At 53.2% G+C, this 22082-nt stretch overlaps 1 protein-coding gene across 1 annotated transcript in view; it reads left to right on the top strand.

Annotated features, from left to right (window-relative positions):
* PITPNM3 (PITPNM family member 3) overlaps positions 1-22082 on the top strand; it is a gene marked incomplete at its 3' end in the record, with an annotated part of 85586 nt that overhangs the window by 4173 nt on the left and 59331 nt on the right. The window contains exon 2 of the mRNA XM_082604066.1: positions 13585-13680. Within this exon, the coding sequence (XP_082460192.1) occupies positions 13585-13680 (96 nt within the window). The remainder of the gene's footprint in view (positions 1-13584; positions 13681-22082) is intronic.

The raw sequence follows: 22082 nt of genomic DNA, 5'->3' as shown, positions 1-22082 counted from the left end.
CACCTTTTCAGGTTCTGAGGGAGAAGGCTAGGGCCAAATCAGATGACCGTGTCCCAACTCAAGGCCTTTCTAAAACTGCCTCCCAGGAAGCCTTTGGGACCTTCCGTGCAGTCGGGGAAGTGCTGGAGCTTGGGCCAGTCTCTGGTTCCTCTGCTGAGTTACCTGTCACAGCAGCCGACCTGGCAGGTCCCAGCAGGCCCCAGATTGAGACCCTTTGCTGCCTCTTAGTCCTGGCTGTGGTGTGGTGTGGTGAGTCAAAGACAGTACAGTTAAAACAGAGTCCTACCCCCAGCGCATGAAGCCCCAGTCCTAGCTGGTGTTCGAGTGGTGGAACACAGAGTATGAGGACATGGCTAGGCCCCCCTTGCTGGGGCCATGTCTGTGTCGGACTGGCCAGAAAGTGGGATGTTTCTCGTATACATCTTAGTATACAGTGGTAATTCATGGCTAGAAGAGGCTTGGAGATCTTCTGGTGCTACCTGTTAATTATGCAAGTGGGACACCGAGGCCAGAAAGGCAAAGGGTTTTTCTCCGAGCTCTGGTGTCTTCAACAACAGAGGGTGTGAACTCCCAAGACCAGTGAGGCTTTGAGGACTGGGAGCTACTCAGTAGGATCTGGGTGCCCCCCAGAAATTCTCTGGGATTCCAGGCTTGGGAGAGGAAGGGAGAGGGTCAGGGATTATCATCTTGGGGACAGTCTGGCTCATTTTTTGGTAGCAGTCAACATGCTTTACTGTCCAATGGCACGGCAGCATCTCTTTGAAGTAGGGCTGATGTTATTCCCATTTTATGGATGAGAAAACTGAGGCCTGGAAATGTTAAGTGTCTGGTTCTAGGGTCACACATAAAGTCAGAGGCAGAGCTGGAACTAGAACTTAGGTCTCTTCTTCTCTTGGATTCAGCATTCCTAGGAGTTGGACTGTGTAACAAAGAACAGACCTGGCTCTGTCACTGGTTGCCCTTGAACTGCCCCTCTGGTCGCAGTGTCCTCGTTTGTAAAAGGGGAATGGGAAGGAAAGAGTTCGGGGGACAGGACAGCTCTGAGTTTGCTCCAGCTCAAACACTGCTCTCTTTTCCTTCTTAGTCTCGCTCCCCACCGGCTTTACTGTGCCTTTCGGGCCCTCACCTCCTTCCTCCTCCTCCCTCACAAGGGTGGTGGGGATGGGAGGACAAATGGGAAGCTGAGGACCAGGACATGGAGAGCACCTGCCTCTTCGGGGTCCCGGGGCCCCAGCCTATCACCAGATCTGCAGCCAGGAGCCTCGTGGAAGGTGGTGGCCAGGGCCCCCAGGGGAAGGGCTGGGTGTGGTAGGGGGGAGGAGAGAATGCATAACAGATGAGTTTGGAAATCAAATGGGATCTGAGCTCCCCACCCACTCCCTCAAATCTCTTTATACTCCCTCTTCTACAATTCTTGTTTTCTAAAGAGAAGGGAAATGCTACACTGCAGCCCCTTTCGCAAACGAATGGGAGCCTTAGTGAGTCACCCCGGAGGTAAATGCCACCTCCAGGGCCCCGCGTCTGCCTGCCTGCGGAGGCCTGCTCAGCCGTGTGGCCACCGGGGGGCGCGCGTGTGAGGTGCCCCTGCCTGTCAGCGGCTGTGGGAGGGCGCTGGGTCCCTGCAGTGGGGCCCTCACCCCGCCTGCTCCAGACTCTCCCCAGGGTGGCATTTGTGAGGTTCGTTCGCGGATGGGGTCACGGCTCAGGCTGGGGCTCGGCTGAGGCTGGGGGTGGCATGTAGGGACTTGGGCTGTGACCTGAGAGTGGGGTGAATACAGGACCTGCGGGGGAGGGCGTTGTGGTTCTGGGGCGGTCAGGGCCGGCAGGGGGGCAGGAGCTAATGCATCTGCCTCTGGAAACCGGAGTTCTCGGGCATTAAGCTGTTCTCTCCAGGTATCCTGGTGGAGGGCTGTGTGTGTGCTTGTCTGGAGCCTCAGCTTCCGTTTTGAGGGTCAGCCTGTTAATTTGCAGACCTGGGGCAGGGAAGGCCAGCGAGGAGGTGTTCCCCCTCCTAGATGACCCGTTGTTCGGGAGGGAGGGAAGTAGCCGTCTGCTAGCCGGGGATGCCAAACAAGGGTTGAAAGCAAAAATAGAAACGCATTGGGTTCTGTCTGGGAGGGGCGTGGAGTTCTGGTGGATCCGAGAGGCCTCTTCTGAGCTGTCTGCCGCCGATGCTGTGTTTGCTCGGCTCAGTACTTGCAGAGCACGTCATGTCCTGCGCTCCTGACCTCCTCAGGGATCTAGGTGTGCAGGATCCGGGCTGCGGGCTCGAGGGGCTGCAGCTGTTCCACGAGTCTGTCTTTGGGAGGTTTGGGGCTGCTGTGGCCATGGTCCAGCTTGCTGCCCTCCTGATCAGAACTCCCTTTGGCCTGCCATACCCGCCCCCGGCCGCCAGTCCTCCAACTTCCCACCTCCCGTGAGGCTGGTCTCAGCTGAGCAATTCTGAAATCATCCCTTGTGGTAAAAGGAGCTATTTTCAGCCTTCCCATTACTGCCCAGTGGGGGTTGGGGTGGGGTGGTGTTTATCCCTTTGCTGCCTTTTTCTTTCCTTCTTGTACAGTGTAATCTGGAGCAGTGGTGAGAGCATTACGCAGCCCTGCCTCCGGGGTCCCGGCTGGCAATTCCCGGTGCTGTGATATGGCACCAAATGCAGAGCCTGGGGCAGCGGCAACCTGGGGCCCCATCCTTGCTCTGTAGTAACTCCAGAGTGGCAGGTAGCACAAATGGCCTGTCGGAGTCACCTTGGCCCTGGCTGGTGGGGACAGCTCCCCTGCTGCCGCTTGCTTCAGGCTGACGGTAGCCTTTGGTCACCTTACCAAAAAGCTGGCCAGCTCATTGAGGTGGCGGCTCTAAAGGAGCCCCCAGCGTCCTTCGCTGACCCTGTGACCCTCCCCAATCTGGTCTCCCCATGCCCCGATTGGATGCCTGGGTCCCTCCTGGTCTCTTGTTCCCTGCTCCCTGCAGTGGGTCCTGGGGTGATCTGGAGGGGCCCCTCTGTCCTGTCTTTTGGGCTCCCCCGCCCTCCTGAGGAGCCTGCAGGTGGAATTGGCAGGTGCTCTGGGAGCTCCCTTTAGAGGGAGGAGAAAGCCTCTCCCTTATGGAGCAAGAGTCTGGTGGGACAGAGCTGGGACATCTGGGGCTTGAGAGAATTGTTCCAAATAACTCAGAACTGCGGGGAGCCGAACTGGCAGAGCAAATGAAAGTACAATAGAGAGCCAAAGCTATTAATCACTAATTCTCTCCTAAATCAGGTAATTAATGGGTATTTAAGTGGCATATTTATGAGATACCAGCAGGTCTTCAAAAAGCACATTTTTTCCCAAAGCGACTGGTTGGCCCAACTGTGTCCTGCTGGGAGACTGGGGTTGTCATCCCACCCCCAGGCCACCCCCAGGCGCAGGGAGCATGACGGGAGGCAGGTCCCGTCTGACCTTCCCTTTTGTCATCGCAAAGAGGGATCGGAGCCCTTCTGAACTGACCTCACTGGGCTGTCGTGAGGATGATAGGAAGTGAAGGCCATGCAAATCCCTGGCAGTGGTGTAAAATGCTGTACAGAATTTAGTGTTAGCTGTGAAAATAGCCTTGAAGTTATATGATACAGTGCCTGGTGCTGTTTATGGCCAGGGTCAGGCCTCAGTCGGTGGCTAGAGGCATTCCTTTTATTTGAGTCATTGCCGAACGTGTGTCTGGGTCTGTGACTGGGTCAAGGCTTAGTGTGTGGCTTGGCCTGTGCTCAGCTTCATGGCCTGGTTTGAGATCAGGTCCCAGTTCTGTGATTGGGGTTGTGACTTGATGTGGGGTCAGCTCGAGGTTAGGCTGTGGTTGAGGTCAAGGTTGGGCCATGGCTAGTCTCAGGAAAATTCTGCATCCCGGAGCCTCAGCCTCAATTCTTGAGTCCACCCCTGGACTGATGGAGCTACGTGGGTTCCCTGGAAGCTGGATTCCTTCAGGGTCCTCCAGGATCTGGGCTCCAGGCGCTGGGAACCCCAGCACACAGGCCCTTCTGGGACTCCTGGCATGTGCCCTGAAACAGCCCAGCACACGAGCTCATCAGTGGCGCATACAGCAGTTTGGGAGATAGTTAGGACATGTTTCTATAGCAACCAACCCCCAACCAGCACTGGTTTCCTTCAATAATGCCTTTTTCTGGAAGCAGCTTCTCCTGGCCTCTTGTTTCTCCCTGGGTGGCCCCATAGCCCCTTGAAGGCTGAGCATGGGCTGGTTGGCCCTGATTGGTCCGGTCAGACTCATCCTGACCCAGAGAGGGGGCCTGAGGACATTCCCTATGGGATACTTCCCTGAGAGGGGGTCCTCCTGAGATCGACCCGGTGCTGGGCCATGCTGAGTGTAACAAGAGCTTTCTCTGTGCCCAGCCCTGGGCTGGGAGAGGCTATGGGCCTGGGGAGGATTCCTACCAGGTTTCTGCCTGGGGGAACCCACAGCCCAGTGAGACAGGCAGGCCTGGACCTACTCTGCAGATTGGTGCTCTGATGGGCACAGGATGTTATGGAAGTACAGAAGAGGCAGGCACCCAGACCAGCACTGGGGTCAAAGAAGGCTTTCAGCTGGGGTAGGGTGGGGATGGAGGGTATTTCAGGTACCAGGAGGTCCAGGAGCAAAGTCTTGGAGGGAAAGAACATGGTATGGGCTGGAGGGGGAGGGGGAGAGGGGCCTCTCCCAGTGGCGACGTGTTACTGGAACCCAGACTTTGGGTGGAGGGGCTTGCAGACAGAGCAGGTCCTGGCCTTAGGTAGCTCAAGGTTTGGGGGGCAGATGAGACACAGCCCCAGGAAGCTGCACCGGTGGAGAGGAGAGAAGGGCCAGCCATGCACCAGGAGCAGCTCCAAGACTGTCGGGGCTTCGGAGCTTCCAGCCTCAGGGTGAGGAGGGCAGTTCCTGCTCTGCCCTCTGGGCTCCCATTCCAGGGGCTGGAGAAGAAGGAGAGGGGCCCACTCTTGGGAGCTTCCACCTGTGTAAGGACCAAAGAAAGGCCCGTGGATATCATGATTTATTTATGTTATTTAACAAACCCTTTTATAGCACTGAGTGCCAGGCATCATGCCAAACCGTTTTCAAATATTCATTCACGTAATCTTCATAGCAACCCTAGGGAAGGACTATTATTACCCCCATTTTACAGAGGAGGAGACTGAAGCACAGAGTGGTGTAGTGACATTTATTAAGATCACCAGTTGAGAAGTGGCAGAGTTGACAGTGAGAGGAGGAAGGCAGGGCTACGGGAGGAGGGGCAGAGAGGAGGGGGGCCTTCAGAGTCCCCCCAGCCTGCCAGTAGGAGCCTCACTCAGACTCTGCATCTCTCACCCTGCATCCAGCAAGTGGATGGACCCCTGGGACCCCAGGCCAGAACTGTGAAGTGTGATTCTAAGTGTGTGTGTGGGGGGGGCTGTGTGGGCCACGTTTGGGCTCTGGACTCTACGTGTCCATGGGGCTCCCACTGCCCACGGGATGTCTGGCAGCCTGATGGTTTCCGCAGCATTGATTGTCAGCAGTTAGACCCAGATGCTTGTGCTTGTAGAAACTGCCATCCTCGTGCCTGTGTGTGTGTATGTGAGAGAGAGAGAGACAGAGGAGACACAGACAGACTGGAGACGAGGAACCTGCCTGAATGAGCCCACAGCCGAGCTCTTTTCTTCCCCTTGGCCCCGTCCTCTTCCGAGGCACAGATTGCTGGAATCCAGCAGGCCTGCCAGGCCGTGGTTTCAGATGTGGCCTCAGGCAGGACTGGGCACCGAAGCTGCGGCCACACTCATGGGCAGCAGGCTCAGTGCCAGGCAGCCCACCTTGGCCAGCTCAGAGGTGCTTGTGACTCCCTGGAGGTCTGGAAATTGGTAGGTGTTACTTGAACACCCACAGGGCCGTGGCTGTCACAGCAGACGCATATGTCCCCTCCCTTGATCTGATGAGCCAGACTTCTTACTCTTGAGGAGAAGGTTCTGGATCCAGCGTCTCTTGGAAATGGCCCGATGGCTTTGACCCATGTCTCTACTCCCTCCCACCCTGCCCCAGCCTGGCCAATCCTGCCCACCCTTCCTTTAAAGCTCAGATTGGGCCTCCTCCCCCAGGAAGGCCTCTGGGCCCTTCAGCCTGCAGGGTGTCTGCCTCTGGGAGGTCCTGTCCACACCTCTGAGACGAGGTAGGGGTGGCATTTAGCCCAGAGGCTAGGCTGCCCACCCCTCCTTTGTCCTGTGCCCTGTGCAGGGGCTGTGCAGGGCTGGGCCCCGAGGCTGGCACCCAGGAGCTGAGATTGAGCCCATTCAGTTCTGTCCCCAACTCCTTCCTCCTGGGCACCACCTGGCCCAAGGTCTGGCCCAGGAAGAGTCGGCCAATACCCGCCTCCCTCACTTTACTGTACCAGGGCTTTCCTTACTGTGAAATGTCTTTCCCCTCAGACTGGGCTCCTGAGAGCAGGGCAGTGACTCCCTTCTAGTGGGGCTGACCCTCAGGCCGGGGCTGCCCTGGGGTCCCCGGTACTGGGCAGAGTACCCACTGCTGGCTCCTGTCCATCTGTCCATCTGCCTGTTCCTGCGTCCCTGGGAGCCAGGGCCAAGGTGGGGAAGTGGGTGACCTCTGGCTGCACCCACGGTGGGGAGACCCAGGCCTGAGACAAGGTCGAGGAGACTGCACTGGACCTGATGGTGGTGGGTAGATGCGCCAGGAGAGAGGGCGGGGTTGGCTCCTAGCAGCCCCTCCCACTGCAGGCCCCCCACCTTACCCCGAGCTTTGCTGGGGGACCAGCGCATCGTGGGGTGTGAAGGATTGTTTGTTTCTCTCTGGATTGCTAGGAAGGATTGAGATATTCCCCTTTCTCTTTTATCCTGATTTAGAGGTTTTTTTAAAATTTGGCCATGCCTCGAGGCATGCGGGATCTTAGCTCCCCGACCAGGGATCGAACCCACACCCCCTGCATTGGAAGTGTGGAGTCTTAACCACTTGACCCCCAGGGAAGTCCCCTGATGTAGAGTTTTGAATAAGTGTGGTAGAGAAGGTGGGACAGGAGTCTGCTGGAAGAAGTAGGCTGAGCCTTGGGGTTGCGGAAGGGACTCTGCAGCCTGGGAAGGGAAGAGGAGAGGAGACCTGGGCCCCGTGCCCTGAGCTCTGCCACAGAGCACCCAGCATGGTGGTCCTGAGCACGGACCCTGGAGTCATGTGGACCTGGCTTCAAATCTTGCTTCCATCACTTATTAGCTTTATGACCTCAATCGAATGACTCCACACCTCTGAACTTTTATTTCCTGAGCTGTAAGATGGGGATTCATGACACCCACTCCACGAGGCTTGGTTAGGATTACTTTAGATAATACCTGTGAAGCAGCTTGCAGATCATTTGTGTTCATTCGCTTGTTTGCCAAACACCCCTTGGCCCTCTTTCACCTGGGACCCTGTACTGGACACAGAAAATGCAGAGAGGGGAAGGGCAGGGACCCACCTCGAAGAGATTGTGCTTCTGGGCCTTCGCCCTCGCTGTTCTGGGATCATGGCACCCACCTTCTCTGACCCTCAAGATCACGTGTGGCCTTTAGCAGCCTGACCTGTGCCCCCTATCTCTTGGGAGACTTCCTGACCCTCTTGGGCATCTGTGTTTCCCTCTGTCTGAAGCGTGCAGGTGATAGATGCTGGGTGGAGGTTGGAACCTTAAAATCCACCTGTTCTGAGCTCCCATCCACAACAAGCAAGCAACCCCCTACCTTATCCTAACCCTAAGCTTAACCCTAATCTTACCTGGTCTGGCTTCATTTCCTCTCTCACCTCCCCTTACACCTGTCTCCCCCTCCGTCACTTGTTCCAGCTCTCATCACAGGCTCTCATCCTCCTCCTCTGCCTGTCCATCCCACGCATGTGTGCCAGGAGCATGCATACACATACAGACGTACACACTCACGCTTAGCATGTCTGGCTCTTTCTCATCATTCAAGTCTCCACTGATCTCACACCTTTTCAGAAAAGTCTTCCCCTCACACCCCTCCCAAGATACTCTGTCTATCACTGTTTTCCTTTTTTGAAGTATGATCTTTGCCGTTCACTAAAAAGCCTGCACCCTGAAGGAAGAGATGAAGGGAACATCTTCCACCCAGAAGCCAGGTGACGGCTGCTTCTTAACACGATCCGTTCTTATAGGTTCTTTTTATCTTTTTTTTTTTTTTTTTTTTTGTCGTACGTGGGCCTCTCACCGCTGTGGCCTCCCCCGTTGCGGAGCACAGGCTCCGGATGCGCAGGCTCAGCGGCCATGGCTCACGAGCCCAGCCGCTCCGCGGCATGTGGGATCTTCCCGGACCGGGACACGAACCCGTGTCCCCTGCATCGGCAGGCGGACTCTCAACCACTGCGCCACCAGGGAAGCCCCCAATATAGGTTCTTTTTTACACCAGGGTAGATAACTGAGGTCCCTCCACACACCTAACTTTCCAGAGGTTGTTTGCAAGGAGGGAGGAACTGTAGCAGGTTTAAACAAACTTATAGTGTGTTTTTAAAAACCAGTGCAGGTATGCATTTTGAAAACAAAGAAGCTAAAAGTAAACCAGATAAAAGATGCCTTTGAAGAGAAAATCAACTGTAGATTTCAGCCACAAAGGAGAGTCCACAATCAGGTGAAGGGTTCATGTGGAAGGAGAAACAGCGCTGGTTCAGCGTTTATAACTCGAACAGGTGACAGGGTTCTTTTGATGACGGGGCCGATCGCCCTTGTCATCATCCCTCGGTGGATGTACAGATCCACGCATTCATGCCTGTCTATTCTCTAGGCTGTAATGACACTGTAGGAGACACTCAAGGAAGGAGGACATGTTGGAGGTAGGAAGGGACCGTTTTACTTTCTTCCCGGCACTTTCTACTGCTGAAATGATCTTTGCTGCTTCCTTGTTCCAGGTCTGCTTTCCCTGCCCACTGCCACCATCACCCACACCCCGCAGGGTGTAAGGGCTGGGAGGGCCCCATGGCAGGGCCCCGCCCTGTCCCTCTTATTCACCTCAGTGTCCCTGGCATCTCACACAGTGCCCTGCAGGATGGACAGCTCCCTTTGACACCCAGAAGCCCTTTCCCTCTCTGCCCACCTCTAGCTGGGAGAACATCTCCCTCAAATGGAGCTGAACTGGCCTCCCTGCAGCCTTCCCTCCTGGCGGGTTCTCCCCAAGGCCAGCCCATCACACATGTTATGGGTGTTGCGGTGACCTAAGATGATGGTGGCCTGCAAGGATGGATGTGGTGGTGGGAGTGAGGGAGGGACAACTTCCAGAGCTCTCCTCTTTTCCTCAGGCTCCAGCACACACTCTATTTAGGAGGGAGAGGTTGGCAGGAATATCCTTGCCCTTCTTCATTCTCAGGTGGAGTATATACTGCACAGGTATGAGACCCACCATAACCAGGACCTTCTTGCTGAACCCTCACTAGTCAAACTCAGGACCCAAATCGACTCAGATACAGCTTCAGACAAACCCATCGCTACTTAAACCCTTGCTGCTCACCATCCAAAACTCAGGAGCCAAGTAGATGAGGCTGATATGACTGTCCTGACTATCCAGATTCTTGCTTTCTTAGTAACGGAATAGATTTGGACAGCAAGGGATATTTGCACATTAATATAGGATGTCTGATAGTTTTTATACCTTTAGCATCTATAAAAGGGATAGGTTTATATGAGAAAACATATAAAATTAGTGTAAAATCGAGAAGAATTTTAAGTGATTGTATTTTTTGAATCACAGAAATCTTCACATACATTTGATTTATACCTAAGCACTTCTTTATTTTATTTTGATACTATTGTAAATGGTATTGTTTTTCAGATTTCAAATTCCAGTTCATTGCTGACATACAGGATTGCAACTGACTTTTGTATTTTGATCTTGTATCCTGCAATCTTGCTATACTCACTTATTAGTTCCAGTAGGTTCTTTTTTTGTAGTTTTTGCAGAGTTTTTGTTTTCTAGATAGACAAGCATGCCATCTGAGAGTAAAAGCAGTTTTGTTTTTTCTCTTCCAACATGTGTACCTTTTATTTCTTTTTCTTGTCTTGTTGCACTAACTAGAACTTCCCCCACATATATTTGGGAGACGGTCCCATATCCACGTTAGAAATACTCAGTTATGGTGAATCTGGATTCTCAAACGCCCTTGCAATAAATCCAGGGGTCACGGGCAGGAAATTGCTGATCAGCCTGTCATGCCATCCACACTGTTGGGTGAGAATCAAGAGCTTAGAGGGTCCCCACAGGGAGTGTATGGCAGACCCAGCTTTACACCTAGAAGTGACTCCCAGGTCAGTGTTCCCTGTGGCCTCTGCCTTTTCTGTGTTTCAGAAAGTGCTTTTGGCCTGGCTCCAAGCCATGGAGCTCAAGCTGGGTGTGTGTTTGGGAGTTTGTGGTGGGTGGGGCAGGAGGGACAGGCAGGAGGGCTGTGTCCCTGGGCTGACCTGTGCTGGCCTCTCCCTTCAGGAACAGTTTACGTTCTGAGATCTGAGCTCAGGGCAGGGAACAGTGCCAGCATCCTGCAGGGTGACTGGGTGTGGGGAGCTGAGGCTGCAGCCGATTTTCTGAGGACTGCATCGTGATGGGCATTCTAGCCATGGCTGGGGGAATGCCCACCCCTCACTGGTTCATTCACATCTACTATGTGCCAGACTGGCTCCTCAAACATCAGTCGGAGTTGAAAAGTTTCAGGGGAAAGTCTCTGTCAGATTCCTCATTGCACAGACGGGGAAACTGAGTTAGGGGCGTTGCTGATGCAAGAACCCACATGTACTGGATGACCAGGGCCGTACGGAGGAAGACGTACCTTGTGTGCATGGCGATTTTACTGTTTTCCATTGAATTAAGATGCAGTCAGTTGTAAGATGCGTCATTATTTTCTATACCCCAGGAAAGAATAAACAATGCCAACTAAATGAGGACATGCCATCAGGTAAGACACACCCCAATTTTAAAGATGTTGAAGTGTGAAAAAAATGTACGTCTTAGAACCAATAAGATGAATTTATAAAATTAATAGTCATATGGAATTATATGTGCAGGGTAAAAATTGAGTTTTCTCTGCTTCTTATCAAATTCTACTCTGTAGAGATCATCTCTGTTGATGTTTTGGTGCCTGTCCTTCCAGACATTTTAATGCTTGTGTAAGTATATTTATATAATAATTACTGTTATAAGCACTTGCTGTATGCTAGGCCCTGTGCTAAGCACCTCAATGTATTTTATTTCATCTTTACAATAAGCTCATGGGGCAGGTATGAGCTTTCCTCACTTTATAGCAGAGGAAAATGAGGCACAGAGAGGTGAAGGGACTCACTTGACATCACGCAGCTTCTAAGAGGCAAGGGCCTGAGCCTGAATCTAGGCCTCTTCCAACCTCAGACCCTGAGTTCTTAACTAACATGCTGTACATACCCTCAGTGTGCAGGTATAAGTATATTTTTCAAAAATGGGGTCAAAATATACCTACGGTTCTGGGACCAATGTGCATTTTTTTTCTTCTACCCATACTCCGTGGGCATCTTTCCATGTCAATACACAAGGAGCTACTTGATTTTCCTACCAGTTGCAAAGAATTCCCCTGATGACTGTGTATGAATGTATGTCTGGTCCTCTGTGGATGGACACTGGGATTTCTTCCAGTTTATTGGTATTACCAGAACACCAAGATGATCAACTATATAGTGCCATCTTTGTATACTTCTCTGATTATTTCCTCAGGAAAATTACCAGGTCAATTTTCTTCTAACACTTTATTATTATTTTTTATTATTATTATTTTTGCGGTACGCGGGCCTGTCACTGTTGTGGCCTCTCCCGTTGCGGAGCACAGGCTCCGGATGCGCAGGCTCAGCGGCCGTGGCTCACGGGCCCAGCCGCTCTGCGGCACGTGGGATCCTCCCGGACCGGGGCACAAACCCGTGTCCCCTGCATCGGCAGGCGGACTCTCAACCACTGCGCCACCAGGGAAGCCCTCTTCTAACACTTTTATGGTTTTAATGTTTACAATTAGATTGGAATTCATCTGCCATCTCCAGTAGCTCACGTGTCCAGGGAGCAGGTGGAGGGGTTCCTGGATGTGCCGGGCACCAGCTGGTTCCATGAGAGTCCCAAAGTGCCAAGTAAAGGGGGCTCTGAGAATGGGGGAGCAGGGGAGGAGGCTTCGGACCCAGCTCTGCCTCTGGCCTTCCTCCCTCCGGTCGTGGTGTAGGAGGTGGGTTGAGGCTGAGTTCAGGGCAAGGGGCCACGTTCTCTATGTGCACTTGCTCCTGCCTGCTCTGGAGATTCTCTCAGCCCCATGTCCTGGCCTCTGCAGATATTAATAATAATAGCAGTCACCATCACTGAGCGCCCTCCGAGATAGAGGCGCTGAGCATGCATTATTTCTGATCCTTTGAGCTCGGGATTGATTGTTGCCGGTACTTTGTAGAAGGGGAAACTGAGGCTGTGGTATGGAGAGGAAATGGCCGCAGAGGTTGCAAGTGGCAGAGACGGGGTGGAACTCAAGTTCAGGTCTCCCTTTTCTTAGTGTGGGGCTTTTTCCCCAGGGGAGGCTGCAGTCCTTCCCTGGCCTGCACACATGTGCAACAAAATCACTAGTGCCCTTCAGGGTGTCTGCTTCGCCTCTCCTCCGCCCTCTTAAAGCTGGGATTGGTCATGTGACTTGCTTTGGCCAATGACATGAGCAGAAGTGTGTCATGTGTGGGAAGACTCCTTTACGACTGGGCGTGCCTTTCTGTGCTCTCCTCCCCTGCTTCTGCAAAACTTGAAGTCTCGATTCGAGATGCTGGCATCATAAGGTGGCGTCTTTGAGTGACCGCCGTGGCCAGAGACCCCTTCCTACCTGTGTGTGAGTGAGGAATGAACCGTTATTTTTTTTATTTTTTATTTTTTTGCGGTACGCGGGCCTCTCACTGTTGTGGCCTCTCCCGTCGCGGAGCACAGGCTCCGGACGTGCAGGCCCAGCGGCCATGGCTCACGGGCCCAGCCGCTCCGCAGCATGTGGGATCCTCCCGGACCGGGGCACGAACCCGTGTCCCCTGCATCGGCAGGCGGACTCTCCACCACTGCGCCACCAGGGAAGCCCTTTTTTTTTCTTGCCACTGCTTCCTCCCGCCTCAGGCGGCCCGGGGGGAGACAGGGAAAGGCAACCTCCCTCCCGCCTACCCACAGCCCAGGCCCTCCCTCCGCTGAGCCGACCTGGCGCCAGCCGGGCGACGGCCGCAGGGGTCCACAAGCCCGGACACCGAAGGAGCCCGTTATTGTTTTAAGATCATTTATTAACCCAGCAAAACTTACCTGATGCTTCCTGATACACCGTGTCACCTTGGCAACATCTCTTAACTACCTCCGGTCTCGGTTTTGGTGTGTTCAAAATGGGCACCCTCGTTCCTGCCCCACTGAGCCGTCTCAGAAAGGAATTGGGGTCTTAAATGAAAGCATAGCGGTGGGAGGGCTCTGCGAGATCCTGTGCACTTGAAGTCAGGAGGGCAGGGACCTGCAGGATGCTGACTAAACCTTGGTCCAGGGGCAGTCTGGGTTTACCTCCTTCATGCCAGGACACGGCCTCAAGCTTGGCTAACAGGTGTGTTTCCTTCGGCAGGTGGCCCTCCTCCGGGCGGTGGTGCCCCCTGGCACCTTCGAAATGTCCTCAGCGACTCAGTGGAGAGCTCCGATGATGAATTCTTTGATGCCAGAGGTGAGTGAATCTCATCGTCCCATCATTGTCTGGGTGACCTTTTTAGAAGCTCCAAGAAGGGGATCCCTGTTGGGAGTTAGTATCTCTCCCCACTCAGACACTGCAATTCCGTGCTTCATTATTACCCAATCTGCGAGTCCCCTCAGGGCTGGGGCTCAGCGTCCCGTCATTCACTCTTTGAGATATTTGCTGAGTCCCTACAATATTTCAGGCGCTTACCATACTGCAGTAAACGGATGGGCGTGGCCACTGCCCTCATCAAGCTGATAGTCTAGTGGGAGAGGCAAACATCAAACAATTACATAAAGGAAAATACAGTCACAAATGGGAACTAACACCCCTGAGTAAAAAGCACCAAGTGTTAATAGAAAGAGAGATGATGGGGGTACCTGATTTAGGCTGGGGAAGTCCTTAATATCCTCTCTGCAGCACTGAGGGTAGGAGCTGGCTAGAAGAAGAGTGGGAGGAAAGAGCCTTAGGCAGAAGATGCAGCAGGGATGATGGTGCTGAAGCAGGAAAGACGGGGCTTTCCAGGAACTGGAGGCCCACGCGGCAGGGGGAAAGGAGAGATGAGGCTGCAAGTGACCTAGTAGGTGACTCTCAAGATCAGCCCCCAGATGGGAGGGGGATCTGGAGTGGAGATGTGGACGAGTTAGAAAGATTATTGCAGATGTTCAGGGGAGAGACGAGAGAGGGGAGGACATCAGCTCTGCATTTCAGTGCTGGGTGCATGGCCTGCCTGCCGGACATAGCAAGGGGCGCTATCTAAGTGAGGATGGGAAAACAAGAAACATTACAAGGATTGGAGAAGAGGGCACCAGATGGGGTGGGCATTTCAGGCAGAGAGCACGGTCTCAGAGATGAGGACGTGCAGGGCAGGTGTGGGGACCAGTGGAAGGCAGAGTCTGTCTGGACTTCAGGAGAGAGGACCCTCACAGTCATGCTGGCCTGGGCCATGCGGGGTTGGGTGAGACGCACAAGCCTAGGAGGGTCTCCAGGCTAGGAGGGTCCCCAAGTCTCACTTGGCTGGCTCAGCTCCACTCTGGGAAGTCACCATATTTGGGGGATTGACTTACTCCTGGGATGGGGCCAGCTTTGAAGTACTGGCTGAATGGGGTCTTGAAAGAGAAACAGAGCATGCGCTGGCAAGACCCCAGGACCCAGAGCAGGACACTTGGGACATGGTCTCAGCCGTGCCATTGACTCGTTCTGTGATCTTGGGCAAGTCTTTCACTTTCTCTGGGCCTCAGTTTCTCTATCAGCTCTGTGCCTCCAGAGATGGAGACTGTATCCAGTTCAGGTGATTTTCGGGGAGGCACGGTGGGGCGGGCAGTGGGATGCTGCCCCAGCCTGAGCCTCCCCCATTCTTGACTCTGGATGGAGTACCCCCTCCCTGATGCTAACCCCAAACCAGCCCATTTGGGCCTTCTTTCCTGTCTCCCACTGGCGTCTGATTGGAGTGGCAGCCGGGGCTGACTTTCTCCATAGCAACTCACCCAAAGTGTGACAACAACGGCTTCAATATTTTCATGCTTAGAACACTTTCATTTAAAATATTTTTGCAGTTCATCAGGGCTCTGCAGTCCCAGATGACGATGATGGCTTCCTGCGGGAGGCGTCTGCGGGTGGCGCCGGTCAGCTCCGTCTCCATCCCTGTGGGCCCTATGCACCTGCTTTCCTTCTGAGCAGCTGTGGATCCATCCTCCTTCCCTCCCTGCGGACCCTCGGCATTCCGTCCTCTGCCCCCATGATCTCACTGCTCTGTCTGCAGTTCCCAAACTGGCTTCACCTCTCACTCCTCTCTTATGGGTGGCCCCACCTTCTCTTCTATTCCTTTGTCTCATCTCCTCCCCGCTCCCCTCACCTCCGTCTCTCCTTCTCTCCACTATCCCAGGATCCCACACTCTCCCATCTCTTTCCCTGTCTTCCACCTCTCAGCACTTCCTACCAGACCTCTGAACCTCGTGTCTCTGAACCTTTCCTATGTCACCTCTCCCAGAGCATCTGTAGCTCTCAGCCCCAAGATCCACCCACAGGCTGCTGGAACCTCTTTGGTTCTGCATTGCCAACTCCTCACCTCTTGTCTGTTCCCTGTGGTCTCCCTGGACAAGGCTTTTGCATATTTCCTCCACTCAGGGCAGAAAGAGGTAAAGCCATCCTCCTTCTCTGCTCCCAAGAGCTTTCTCAGCATCTGGGGCCAGGCCATGAGTGTCCGGCTTTCTGGGCATGCTCTGAAGGGGCACCTCCCTGCCTCTGTTCTCCAGCCCAGACTGAGCCCTGACCCTGGCCTGGGTGTGGTCTCTGTCCCCACCTGCAACCTGCTGCCTCTGCAGTTCCACCTCCAGTCATGGTAGAGCCACATTGTCAGGAACAGAGGCCAGAGCATGGAAGGGACCTCTCAAGATCACACAGCAAGGTGGGGGCAGAGGGGCTGGAGCCCAGGAGCTTAGTGTCCAGGTCAGGCCTTTTTCTTCGACTTATTACTGAAAATGGGGCCCTCCTCCCTCCCTTTCTTCCTTAAGCTCCATCCCACTTGTCCAGCACTAGGGTTAACCTGGTGGGACAAGAGACCTTCATGGCTCATGGTCTAGTAGCAGAGGAAGACTCTTAGGCTCTGGGGGCGGCTCTGGTTGTGTATGTAAGGCCTGGGAGGGACTGGGGGGAAGTCAGGTAGGAGTATGGAGCTATCCGGGACCATAACAATCCCCTGGGCAGGATGCCAGCTCCCTGGGCTGTGACAGCAGGCATGGGGCCTCAAGGCGGCTGGTACCCGTGATTGGATGCTGCAGGATGGGTGATGGGGTCCAGGCTCCCAGACCCAGAAGAAGCACCACTCCCCATCCTGTCAATACAGTCAAAGGGTATCTGGGGAGCCACAGTCTAGCAAGGTTGGAGTGCAGAGCGAGGGAAACCCATGGTGGCCAAGAGGGGACATGCCTCAAACCCATGTCAGAGCTAGGGGGCCCTTAAGGTCTTTGAGTTCAGCACCCTGACCTCATTTTACAGGCTGGAAAACTGAGGCCAAAGAACTGGGAAACTTGTTCAGGGTCACACAAAGGGTCAGGCAGAGCAGGGGCTAGAATTCAGAGTCATTTATTTACTCTCTCAAGTATTTATTGAGCATCTGTCCATCCCCCTATTCCAGGTGTAGGGGATGCAGGGCAAGTGGACACTGTCGTGGCCCCCATGGAGCTTACAGTTTAGTGGTGATGGGTGGGAAGACAACGTACAAGCAAGTGAGCTCTATTGATAGTTTCCATAAATAAAATAATGCAGAGGAACAGACACCTCACCAAAGAAGGTAGATAAATGAAAAATGAAAGGTGAAAAATGAAAATATGCTCAACATCATTAGTTATTAGGAAAAGGTAAACCGAAACCACAATGAGACACTGCCTCATACTTATTAGAATGACTAATTAAGACAACTGACCAGGATGTGGAGGAATTGGGACTTTTAAAGTCTGCTTGGTGGGAACGTACGATGGGACAGCCATTTTGGAACAGATTGCAGCTTCTTAAAAATTTAATCATAGTTAACTACCTTTCCACTCCTAGGTATGTACACAAGAAGTAAGCAAACATATGTCCACCTAAAGACATGGACCTGAATGTTCATAGCAGCTGTATTTATGATCGCCCCAAAGTGAAAACAACCCAAATGTACATCAATGGGTAAATGAATCAACAAATTGCGGTACATTCATGTATTCAGTATTCATGAAATACCACTTGGCAACAAGAAGGAATGAACTGAAACACACAACAATACAGATGAATCTCAAAATAACTGTGCTGAGTGAAAAAGAGTCAGACTGAGAAAGAGTGCATATGATGATTCCATTTATAGAAAACTCTAGAAAATGCAAACGAGTCTATGGCAACAGGAGCAGATCAGTGGTTGCCTGGGGGTGGGGAGGAGGGATCAAAAGGGCCAGGAGAAAACTTCTGGGTGGGATGGTTATATGTCCACTCTCTTGATTAGGGTGATGGCTTCCTGGGTGTGCACATATGTCAAAACTTATCAAATTGTACTTTTTTTTTTTTTTGGCTGCACTGCGCAGCTTGCAGGATCTCAGTTCTGTGACCAGGGATTGAACCCGGGCCCTCAGCAGTGAGAGCACCGAGTCCAACCACTGGACCGCCAGGGAATTCCCAAATTGTACATTTTAAATATGTGTAGTTTATTGAATGTCAGTTATAGCTTTAGTAATGCCGTTTAAAAAAAAATGGAGGCACTCCCCCCCCCCACCAGTATAACATAAGGAACTGTGATAGAGTGGCTGGGCAAGTTGGAGGCCCCCAGCGGATGTGGCCTTGACCTGAGAGCTGAATAACAAGAAATGAGCCAGGTGAGGATCTGGGGGAATAGTATTCTGGACAGTGGGAACAGCCAGTGCGAAGCTTTTACCGGAGGAGTGAATAGGAAGGCTGGTGTGGCCCGAGTGAGCAAGGGGGCGCCTGCTCGGCGCTGTGCGGGAGGGCAGACCCGGCCCAGTAGCCTCTGGATGTGCTTCCTGCCCAGGCTCTGGAGTGGCCCTGTGTACCCCTGCTCCTGCACCAGGACACCAGAGACTCAGGATCTCTGAGAGTAGAGGGAAGTGGCGCAGGTCATCTGGGGTCAGAGCAGCCAGGTTTTCCTCAGGGTTGGGGCAGTGACTGGCTACTGTCTGACCTCAGGCGAGTCTTGAGCCTCTGGACCCCGGGTCCCCCCTCTGGAGCACAGCCGGGGTGCAGGGTTTGTCTCGTGGCTGGAGTCGCTTTGGAAAGCTGGGCAAAGGAGCCCTCAGAGAAGCAAAGCACAGGTGTGTCGCTGACCCCTGACCCTCCCTCTTATTAGAGGATGGGACGTGGAGAAGCAAATGCCAAGGAGCTGCCCCAAAGGCTTCTGGGAATGGGCTGGGTGGGGTCCCCCTTGTGATGAAGAGAGGGTGGTGGTATGGCCGTAGGTGGGGCATGGGACAAGCGGTCCCCAGTCAGGGAGGTTAGCAATCTTGTGTCCCTGAAGCCCCAGAGCAGCGCATATCTGGTCCGTGGAGAGACTGGCCTGTCGGCCTCAGGCAAGGAGTGATGGAGGGACCTGGACCGGCTGATGGCCGAAGGTGACCGAGCCCTGGGCTCCATGAGCTGCAGGTGAAGCCTGCCTAGCATGGGACAAGGAGGTTCCCCGCTTTGAAGTCCTGTGAGTCCAGCAGACACAGAGGCCCCAGGGTAGGAAGAAAGGCTTTCGCTGTATCCAGGTTTTGTTCCGGGTTGGAGTCAGTCTGAGGTCAAGGCCAGGGGCGTGGTACTGGTGGGTGAGGCTGAGCCTGGCACCTAGAATGGGCAGGGACTGGGGCTCAGGGGGGTCGAAGTGGATGCAAAAACTCTGCCTGCACCAGGGGTCACCGGGGTTGAGCATTGGCACATAGGGAACAGTCACCAGAAGTCGAAAAGCAAAGTCAATAACCAGGACATTTATTCAGATAAGCCCTTGGCGGCCTTTGGCCTCCACTGGGAGTCTCGTACTATAATGAGGGGAAACAGAGCAGAGGCTCAGAGCTGAGGCACGCGTCTCCCTGGTTCTCCTGAGTGACTCCAAAAGGAGCTTTCTCGGCTGCTGCTTCCGTGTGTGTGTGTGTGTGTGTGTGTGTGTGTGTTTGTGTGTGTGTTTCTTGCTGTGTGTGTGTTTCTCGGGACAAGCCCATTGTTGCCAGAGTGAAGATCTAAGGCTGAGTACTGAGCGCAGGGGCAGAGGAGTGGCCCAGAGAGGGAGAGAAATCTCGTCTGTGAGGTGGGGGGCCGGGGAGCAGCTGGAGAGACAGGCAGGCTGAAGCCTGGGGTGGCGGTGGGGGGAGCAGCAGAGAGTGCAGGGAAGCCAGGGAAAATACGAGAAGGCAGAGAGGGAGAGAGAGCAAGAGAGACTCAGAGAGGATGGGAGAGAGGGACACATACACACACACACACACACACACACACACACACACACACACACAGACACCAAGAGGGCCACACCAAGAGAGCTGAAAGAGAGAGAGTGACCCAGGAGAGAGAGAGATCAGAGACGCCAAGAAGGCCTGCAGAGATGGAAAGCTCCTGAGGGGCAGGCACCCAGAGAAAGAAAGAGAAACCCAGAGAAGGAGAGAGGTCAAGAAAGAGACACAGGGCTTCCCTGGTGGCGCAGTGGTTGAGAGTCCGCCTGCCGATGCAGGGGACACGGGTTCGTGCCCTGGTCCGGGAAGATCCCACATGCCGTGGAGCAGCTGCCCGTGAGCCATGGCCGCTGAGCCTGGGCGTCTGGAGCCTGTGCTCCGCAACGGGAGAGGCCACAGCAGTGAGAGGCCTGCGTACCGCACAAGAAAAAAAAAAAAAAAGAGACACATCCACCCAGAGAGAGGAGAGAGACAGGTTCTGGGATAAAGACAGAGCAAGAGCAAAGAGTAATCGTGATCGAGGCCCAGAGGGAGGGACAGACACGGCAGAGAGCCTGAGACAGAGAAACCCCAGGACCCAGAGGGACAGAGATCAATGGGAAGGGACCTGGTCTGAGGGGGTCAGGGATGGGCTTCAAGCAGGGGGGAACACGGGGAGAGTCTGAGAGGAGATACATCTCCTAGAGAGACAGACAGAAGGCCGAGAGGGAAAGATGGAGGTGGGTCATGCTGATACAAGGAAGAGGGAAAAGATGCTGAAGCCTCTCGGGGTTCTGATAGCCTCACATACACCGTGGGATAGGGATTACGCATTATAGAAAAACCAGGATCTAGGACGTGTGAGCACCTGCTGTATACCCAGCACTGGACCGGGAGCCCCAGCTCACTCATCTGACTGTGTCAGTTTCCCATTGTGTTTTTTCACAAAGCTGAACTCCTACAGGATGGAGGTCGTGTCTCACACTGCCTACAGCAGCTGCTCAGGAATCCCTCTGTTGTAGAATGAATGTTAAATGAACAAGCAGAAAACTGCATGCTTGGGTAACTGAGCCAGGAGACATAGGCACTCAAGGTGGGCTGCAGGCTGACCCTGACGACCCCGCTCTGAAGCTGGGACAGAATGACATAGGGGTAGGCAGCAGCGTGACTGGAACTGGGGCAGAGCTCCACATGCTCTGGTGGTGGTGGTAATGGTGGTACCATCCTCCTCCCGTGCTGTTATCCACCTCTGTGCTCCTACTGTGTGCTAGTCATGCTTGTGCCCGCTTTACCTTCATTATCTCATTATCTGATTTAATCCTCACAGCAATTCTACGACGTGGGCATTACTATGATGTCATTTTATAGATGAGGAAATGGAGGCTCATAAAGCATAAGTTACTGTCCAAGGTCAGATAGCTAGCAGATGGTGCATCCAGGATTGAAAAGAGTCAATCTAACACCAGAATGGAGCTCTTAACCCCCTGCTGATCCTGCTTCCCCAGGAATAATACTACCTGATATTTGTTGACAGCATTTTGGCTTGTGTAGCCTTTTCACATTTACTACGTCAGTTGTCCTCATGAAAGTTTGCCAGAAAGAGTTGTGGAGCCAGAGCTGTTATTCCCATTTAAGCAATAAGAAAATAGGAACAGTTGAGGGACATCTGTAAAGGTACAGGCTCACAGGTAGCAGCTCAGGACGGGAACCCAGTCAGGGCTCTGCCCAGAGCATGATGCTGCCTAGAGGTGTAAACCATGCCCAGATGGAACACACCGGGTTCAGGAAATTGTCTGGTTGTGTGTGGTGCTTGGGCAGCCAATACAGGATGTCCAGGGCAGGCAGGCCATCAGGAGGGCAGGGTTTTAGGACTTTTGAAATAGTATATCTGGGTTTAAATCCCAGCTCTAGCCAGTGACCTTTGGCAAGTTACTGAACTATTCCATGCTTCAGTCTCCTTGTCTATACAATGGAGATAATAATAATTGTACATTTTTAGTATTGTTTAGTATAAATTAAATGAATTTGTATTTGTAAAACACTTATAACAACCTCAGTGCGTACTAAGGATTTGATAAGTGGTGTTAAATAGATCACATAAAATAATCAAATAAGGCAGGAGGAGGTGACCCAGCCAGAAATGGGGTCTGGATTACTGAGCTTGAGTGATTCAGAACTCTGGACAGATCCCCAAGCTTTAGATTCACCATATTGGTTCCATCTGCTCTGTGAAGTTCTTTGGCAGTGAAATGGGTCTTATCTCTTTCTTCTCGGTTATGATGAGTGTAAGGATTCTCCTCACGACCCTTTAATGTCTGTTCTATGAGAAAAGGCACAAAGCTCTTCACCAGGAAGGCCTGTCTCTTTAAAGAGAGAGAGGGGGCATTCCTGTGGGTTTGTTCTTGAGGAAATGTCCCTTCCTGGATGAGGGACTGCACCAGGTGTGTGTAATTGATGTGTGGGACCCAGGGGCTTGTGTTCAGCGTGTTAGGGAATATGACCTCACCAATT

This window comes from Mesoplodon mirus, assembly GCF_964341445.2.
Source record: "Mesoplodon mirus genome assembly, chromosome: 18".
Taxonomy (NCBI): domain Eukaryota; kingdom Metazoa; phylum Chordata; class Mammalia; order Artiodactyla; family Ziphiidae; genus Mesoplodon; species Mesoplodon mirus.
Note: the sequence above shows the minus strand (reverse complement) of the source record. Positions and strands in the feature narration are given on the sequence as shown.